Source organism: Anopheles darlingi, chromosome 3 (assembly GCF_943734745.1).
Source record: "Anopheles darlingi chromosome 3, idAnoDarlMG_H_01, whole genome shotgun sequence".
In the NCBI taxonomy this organism is placed as follows: domain Eukaryota; kingdom Metazoa; phylum Arthropoda; class Insecta; order Diptera; family Culicidae; genus Anopheles; species Anopheles darlingi.
In genome coordinates this window covers 53,204,926-53,212,041 of record NC_064875.1, presented here as the reverse complement: position 1 = coordinate 53,212,041, position 7,116 = coordinate 53,204,926, and the positions used below count along the sequence as shown (strand labels likewise).

The 7,116-nt window shown below is 45.3% G+C and overlaps 3 protein-coding genes across 3 annotated transcripts; 2 read left to right on the top strand and 1 right to left on the bottom strand.

Annotated features, from left to right (window-relative positions):
- The first annotated feature begins 173 nt into the window (after positions 1–173).
- Positions 174–1,705, top strand: LOC125955595 (serine protease grass-like). Its single transcript, XM_049686733.1, has 4 exons — positions 174–349; positions 455–881; positions 1,020–1,219; positions 1,266–1,705. Exons 1-4 carry the CDS (start codon positions 286–288, stop codon positions 1,703–1,705), a joined length of 1,131 nt encoding a protein of 376 aa, XP_049542690.1. The 5' UTR covers positions 174–285.
- Positions 1,706–3,112: 1,407 nt separating this feature from the next.
- LOC125955594 (serine protease grass-like) lies at positions 3,113–4,616 on the top strand. The gene is made up of 5 exons (XM_049686732.1): positions 3,113–3,176; positions 3,258–3,465; positions 3,598–3,801; positions 3,947–4,146; positions 4,207–4,616. Exons 1-5 carry the CDS (start codon positions 3,113–3,115, stop codon positions 4,614–4,616), a joined length of 1,086 nt encoding a protein of 361 aa, XP_049542689.1.
- A 530-nt stretch (positions 4,617–5,146) lies between these two features.
- LOC125957554 (RNA-binding protein 14-like) lies at positions 5,147–6,334 on the bottom strand. Its single transcript, XM_049690342.1, has one exon. It carries the CDS (start codon positions 6,244–6,246, stop codon positions 5,320–5,322), a length of 927 nt encoding a protein of 308 aa, XP_049546299.1. The 5' UTR covers positions 6,247–6,334; the 3' UTR covers positions 5,147–5,319.
- Between the last annotated feature and the right edge of the window lie 782 nt (positions 6,335–7,116).

Here is a 7,116-nt window from a genome sequence, read left to right as displayed (position 1 = left end):
AGCCCTAAAGCCACACTTGATGACAATCATTTCTTATATTTATGTACAGATACTGATTAATATTGGTATACTGATACTGAGGTATTGATTAGGTATTGATTAGGATTCGCTGCAGTATAAAAAGAATGCGACTGATTGTGGGCACAGCAGTGATTTTATAACCATCGATCGGATCAGAGATAGCCAGTGCTTGCCGCAACCGGGGGTTGTGGATCCAGGCCGATTGATTATTAGCAGATTCCCTTGAGCGGGTTTGTCCCAAGTAACAGGGAGTGTGTCAGGAAGATGGCACTGGGAAGACTCTCGATTGTGCTGTTGATAGTTGTTCATGCATGCAGCGTTTTTTCCCGTGAGTGTCCGTAGCTGGGAAATTCCTTCAGAGATTCAGAGTTGCTGGTTAAACCCATGGCTAAGTTAATCTCAATTCTATAACAATTTTGGTGATTCGTAACAGAAAACGACCCAGCATGCATCACTACTACTGGCCAGGAAGGATTCTGTGTGCCGATCGAACGTTGTTGGAACGTCTACAGCGCTGTAAAGTCGCGCAGACCCCTGACTACGGGGCTCAAAAATTATTTGAATGGTATTGCTTGTACACGCCCTGATGTTATGCGAACCGTTTGCTGCGTGCCATCGGAAATCGATCCACCAGCCCCTAAAATTGAACCGACCTCACTACCGACGACAGTTTGTGGCATAAGTGGATACAACCGTTTAGATGGAACTAATTTGTCTCATTTGTTCGAGCATCGGTGGATGGCTCTGCTGCGATACATGCGGAACGATGAGCTGGTGGATGGTTGCGGTGGTTCGCTGATCAACAATCGCTACGTATTAACGGCAGCACATTGCGTTCGTACACCGAGCGATTTGAAGCTGTAAGTAGCATAGCTTATTTGCTATTAATCGGTAATCTACAAAAATAAGATCATTTTTGAAATTCGATTCGTTCGATTTAAACATCAAATACGATGCTGTCGAAATAAACATTTTATGTTTTCATTCGTTTACACCAGATCCAAAGTCCGCCTTGGGGAGCACGATAAATCGAAAACCCTTGACTGTAATGTGTATTTCAACGACGATCGGGAATGTGCCGATCCTCCAATCGATGTTGACATAGAGTCGACGATCGTACACAGCGAGTACAACAGCCCGATTCAGTTCCGGCATGATATAGCTTTGATTCGGTTGGCACAAGATGTCCAATATAGTCGTAAGTGAACATCGCAACAACTCAAAAACCATCATTGATTTTACAGACAGCTTTATTTTCACCACAGATTCCATCATACCCATTTGCTTACCGATCAGAGAGGATGTTCGGAATAAAATTGTATCAAGATACATCCTGACCGGCTGGGGCACGACTGAACAGCAAACGTTGTCCGATATTTTAATGCAGGTATCCTTAAACCACGTACCCGTAACAGAATGCCAACAAAAAATGAAGGAAAATGGGCTCAGTATAGATCTTTCGGAGGAGTATCAATTTTGTGCTGAAGGTAGAGAGCTGGTTGACTCCTGCAAGGGTGAATCAGGTGGACCGTTGGCTAGTGCCATGAATCTCGAAGGTCTCAGATTCGTTCAATACGGTATCGTATCGACCGCGGGAGTTTCTTGCGGGAATCTAAGCGTCCCGGGAATTTACACTCGAGTATCTAGCTACATGAACTGGATAGTGGAGAATATGCAACCATGAACAAACGCTTAACGCACGAAACAACATGAATCTGAAGATCTTCAACGAACTGTTATAAAATAAAATAATTTAAACTATTACAATATTGTTAATTATTCAAAATAAATATATTCCAGGATTTCTATGCATGTCTAGATTTCAACGACTCCTTTTTCTAACTGTAGATTACTTGTTGTCCATAATCAATGGATTGGTTCATGAAACTATTTCCACTGTCATTTCCAATTACATTTCACATAATTGCAACAGGGTCGACAAGGAAAATGAGAATATGAGAAAAGAGAAATGTGCAATGCGCAACATTTGATTAACACCTCAAGCTAGGTCTACCATCTTCGCGTCGTACCAAAATGCTATTGAAGAATAATAATAGTAATGCTAATGTGGCATGCAGCTCAAGTTATTCAACTCTGCACTTCAAATTTAACTGTACTATCCAGCATTTTTCCTCTGCTGTTTTTTGTATTATGAAGGAATGAAACCAACCGCATAAATTAAATAACTCAGCTTAACTTTGAAGGCAATAGCTAGGTGTTTGAAATGTGCTTGATATGCTAAATTTAATAGAGAAATTTATGATCATTTGTAATAGCATGATTTCAGGTATGGTCATTGTAATAACTTTGTTACTGTTCGGTATTCCTGATCAAACCCCAAGACCAACAAAGTGCACAAGCTAATTTCGCTAATGAAAGTCTTAATGTAATTTTTATTAGTACTACTGTTTTTATTTAAAATTATGAGCATCATTTACCTACAGTTTTGTGAGCTTGATTTTGTCTGGAATGGGATTCGGATTCAGAGGCGATTGCAGAATTTTTCAAAAATGATGAAATGGGCAAGCCTTCAATTAATTATGTTTTGATGATATTTTGCAGTACCTAACAAGTCTATACAAGCTAACCAACCCCTCACTCGTCATCTCTAGAAGTTTTGATAACCGCTCGGGATTCCCGCATGTAAGCTCGTACATCAGTGTTTGTACAGTCTTCCTTAAGTTATGTTCATGTGCAAATGAAATCCAATGATAATTCGAACATAAAAGAGAATCTAAGAGGAGTTCTGATGTTAACATAAACGAACAGCGATCATCGAGGCTTAACACATTTTAAAATACCAGAGCGCGCCGAGCAAGTCTGTGTGCGTATTATGGTGTAATTTGCTCGTTTAATAATTATCTCGTTTTTTCATTGTTTTCTTGATTGAATCGGAGTTTTTGTATCAATTCGTGTATTGCACGTATTTTAGTTACTCTGTAGCGACTGATCTGATCACATGGTGTATGTACTTGGAGCAAGAGTGGTGCGTTGCTTGAAAAAATCGTAGGATAGCTGAGGAAGGTTGATTGATTATTAGTAGATTTTTATAAGTGTGTTTGTCCTAAGTAACAGTGAATGTGTCGGAAAAATGGCGCTGGTAAATCTATCGATTGTGCTGATAATAGTGGCCCATGTGTTTGGCGTTTTATCCCGTGAGTGTCCGTAGTTTGAAATTTCCATTGCCAGGGATGTTGCTAGTAATCCGTTTTTTTATCATCAATGAATTGTAACAGAAAGTGATCCAGCGTGCACCACATATACTCGTCAGGAAGGATTCTGTGTGCCAATCGAACGCTGTCGGAACATATATAACATCGTCAAGTCACCTAAACCTCCTTCTAAGGGGATCCAGACCTACATCAATCGCTTAGCATGTATACTACCCGATGTACTGCGAAGTGTATGTTGTGTGCCACAGGAAATCGATCCAACAATGCCTTTAACAACCCCCCCAATCAGGACTACCCCTTCTGTAATAACCCCCGCACACACGACAACCTCTACCACAACCCCTGTAAGCACGACAACATCGTCTACAACCCCCGTCAGCGTCAGCAACGATTTTTGGAAGCAATTACCGACGAAATCTTGTGGCGTTATAGAGACCTTCAGGATTGGGTATGGCAATAATACGGCCCCCTTCGAATACCCGTGGATAGTGTTGCTTCGATACATGTGGAACGGTGTGCTAGTAGATGGTTGTGGTGGTTCGCTAATCAACAATCGCTACGTATTGACTGCAGCACATTGCGTGCGAACAACGAGGAATTTTAAGTTGTAAGTTTGTAATCTAGCTTATTGCACTTCAATTTACATTGAATTTTGTAAGATAACTCGTAATACAATTAGATCACCAAACATACTCGATTAAAAAACCAAATACAATGCGATTCTAACTACCATTTGATTTCTTCTACAACAGGTCGAAAGTCCTTCTCGGCGAGCACGATAAAACTAAATTAGTTGATTGCATTGATGTTATCGACGATGAACCGTATTGTGCACCTCCGCCGATAGAGGTTGACATAGAGTCGACGGTAGTACATAACGAGTACAACAGACCGATTCGGTTCCGGCATGATATAGCTTTGATTCGAATGGCACAAGAAGTCGCATATAGCGGTAAGTAAAAACTCAAACTAATTTCACTAATAAGCTACCACGACTTTATATTGATCGCAGATTCCATCAAACCCATTTGCTTACCGATCAGAGAGGATGTTCGGAATAAAATTTTAAAGTATTGCACGGTAACTGGTTGGGGTACGACTGAGCAGGAAAAAACGTCCGACGTGTTACTACAGGCACTACAAAAGTATGTACCAGTAGCAGAATGCCAACAAAAATTGCTTGACAATGGACTCAGAATAGACCTTTCGGAGGAGTTCCAAATGTGCGCTGGAGGCGAAGAGGTGGTTGACTCCTGCAAGGGGGACTCAGGAGGACCGTTGGGTTCCAACGTGGGTGGCCGGTTCGTCCAATACGGAATCGTATCAGCTGGAGTGAATTCATGCGGAAAGCTAAGCCTCCCGGGAATTTACACTCGAGTATCTAGCTACATGAACTGGATAGTGGAGAACATGCAACCATAATTCTACGGTTTGCTAAATTATGATAATTCTTTTCCCACATTGGAAATCAAATACTAAAATCATCAGATTAAATGTAGTTTATGTGTTTTGTTAGTAATATCCGAGCGAAGTCCGCCCTTGTTATGCACCATCTACGAATCTTACCTATTACAGTACAACGATTTGCAGCTATCTGAATCAGTGTAAACTAATTGAATGATTGGTGCAAAATTGTTAAAAATATATTTAGTTCAAACTGATTAAAAATATCTTTCAACCATGGGCAACAACCAGCTAATGGAAAGCACAGGTCAATACGCAATGCAGTTCACGATCATGGGAAAAAGTGTCTACGATCCGGCTGCATTTACGACGGGAGAAACATTCGGATGCGGCACTTACTTGAAGAAACACTAGGGGCACTAGGGCCATTTTTAAATTTGCAAGGTTTTCACCTCCTTCTGTCTCGACAAGACAGGGGTTTGCTTTATTCACATATCCCTGGTTGGTGGTTTGCTTCAGCTTCTTCTTTTTGTTGCTTCTTTCTTCTGACTAAACGTTGCTCACTGTACAAAGGATCTTTCGACATTCACACATCTCGAAGTCCAATATAACGGGGGGAGGGTAAGGTGGGGGTGCTATTGTCGGGTGTAGGTGATCGGATGCGTAGGGATGTACCTACATGGGTATTTGAATGGTTGGCCTCAACTTGGCCCACGCTGTATTACTGTAGGCTGCGAGCCTTGGCTTCAGCGACGGCCTGGAAATGCTCCGCCTTAGCCTTGGCAACCTCGGGCGTATCCTGGACGGGCTCGGGCAGGGCCGCAATTTCTACCGGCTGCGAACGGGCAGCCAGAGCGATCGTGGCTGGAGCATGAGCGTACGAGTACTGGGCAAGCGGAAGGCTGGCGATCGGAGCAGCGGGCAGAGCGTACGACGAAGCGGTGTAGGCAAGCGGTGCGGCAGCAGCATACTGCGTGTAGGCCAGCTGAGGTGCCGTATGGGTGTAGGTCGAGTACGAGAAGGAGGAGGGAGCCTTCAGTTCGATGGCGGCAGCAGCGGGAGCGGCAGCGTACGTGGTGTAAGCGATCGGCTGCGTGGAGTAGGCGAAAGTGGCAGGAGCCGGAGCCGGAGCGATGGAAGCAATTGCAGCCGGAGCAGCAATCACCTCAGCATCGTCCTTCTCGGCGGCAGCGTTGCGCAGTTTCGCCTCCTCGATGGCGGCCATATGTTCGGCCTTGGCAGCGGCGACCTCGGGAGTATCCTTCACTGGTTCGGGAGCGGTGCGCGTCTCAACTGGGGCCACTGGCAGGTTCGAGGCGGCCACACGGAATCCATTGAGCGCGTCGGCAGTGTAGGCCACGGTCTGCAGCTTGTTCTCCGCATCCAGGTAGCTGTACGATCCGCGGGTGACGCCATCAAACGATTTCGACTCCGCCTTGGCCGACAGTCCTCCGTTGTATCCATATGAGTATTGGCCGAGTTCGTCCTGGGCGTGATACTGGCTCGACACCTCCGCCGCCGGAAGCAGGTAGGCAGTGGCCGGAGCCGCGGCGTACAGTGCCGGCTGACCACCGGCCGCGTATAGGACCGCCGATGGAGCAGCAGTGGCCACGGCCAGCAGGGACGAAATGACGACGAACAGCTTCATATTTGATACGGGTTGATGGGTTTGCGAAAACTGGGATGTTTGCAAAAAAAAACTCTGAAGCGCTGCTGGAGGTTGCTTAACCACTCAGTACTCGCTCTAGATCGGAGGACGGAACACGATTGATACTGTTCGACTTAATTGGGCGGCGTATTTATACAGAAATCGCGCGTGCGGCCCAAACTGGCCCCCGGTCGGCATTGTGATCCTCGTGATCCTGCGGGATGCCGAGATAGTTTCCAGGGCCCCCTTCGACCGGGAACCGGTTCTTCACTCGACCGATCGCCACCGATCGAGCGAACGACCGTCTTCGGTTGCGTTTCCCGATTCTACCCCTTTCAGGGAAAAACAAGAAGCACGTGTGCCGGTTGCAGTGCCTGAAAGCATCAAAGGGAGGTGGCGCACTTGCTTGACGACAGTGCGCGTGCGGTTGACCTTGCGACAGATCTTGCGCCTGCAGACCCTCCCCTGGGGCGGGTCTGCTCTCGATGCGCTCTCCTTTTCGTCTTTCGTATTGCTATTGTTTTGGCCGGTTTTGGAGATGCGAGCGTACACGGAGCGTGCATGACAAGGACCACACATTCACTTTCATTATCAGTTCACCGAGCGGGCGACATCAACCCTGACGTGCAACCGGACTTTACTTTCTGGGGAACCGGTGGGTTGGTACAGGCAATGGAAGTGAATGCGGCAGCCATGACCATCACCTTCAATGCAGTTGCAGAGTGCAGGCGAAGAGCTAAAGGAAACATATTTTCAAACCTATTTGTGTGTATTTGCGACACTCTTATATTTATGTTATGTTAATATGTTACACGAAAGTGACATTTTTTTTATAAACTGTTTGGCAAATGCATCTCTTTCTGCTGATTT

Bases quoted from the DNA above. Each gene is read 5' to 3' on its own strand.
- LOC125955595 (XM_049686733.1), top strand. From the start codon at position 286: ATGGCACTGGGAAGACTCTCGATTGTGCTGTTGATAGTTGTTCATGCA. The intron at 882-1,019 runs GTAAGTAGCATA...CGTTTACACCAG, and splicing joins ACACCGAGCGATTTGAAGCT to ATCCAAAGTCCGCCTTGGGG. The intron at 1,220-1,265 runs GTAAGTGAACAT...TTGATTTTACAG, and splicing joins ACAAGATGTCCAATATAGTC to ACAGCTTTATTTTCACCACA.
- LOC125957554 (XM_049690342.1), bottom strand. From the start codon at position 6,246: ATGAAGCTGTTCGTCGTCATTTCGTCCCTGCTGGCCGTGGCCACTGCT.
- LOC125955594 (XM_049686732.1), top strand. From the start codon at position 3,113: ATGGCGCTGGTAAATCTATCGATTGTGCTGATAATAGTGGCCCATGTG. The intron at 3,177-3,257 runs GTGAGTGTCCGT...GAATTGTAACAG, and splicing joins TGTGTTTGGCGTTTTATCCC to AAAGTGATCCAGCGTGCACC. The intron at 3,802-3,946 runs GTAAGTTTGTAA...CTTCTACAACAG, and splicing joins ACAACGAGGAATTTTAAGTT to GTCGAAAGTCCTTCTCGGCG.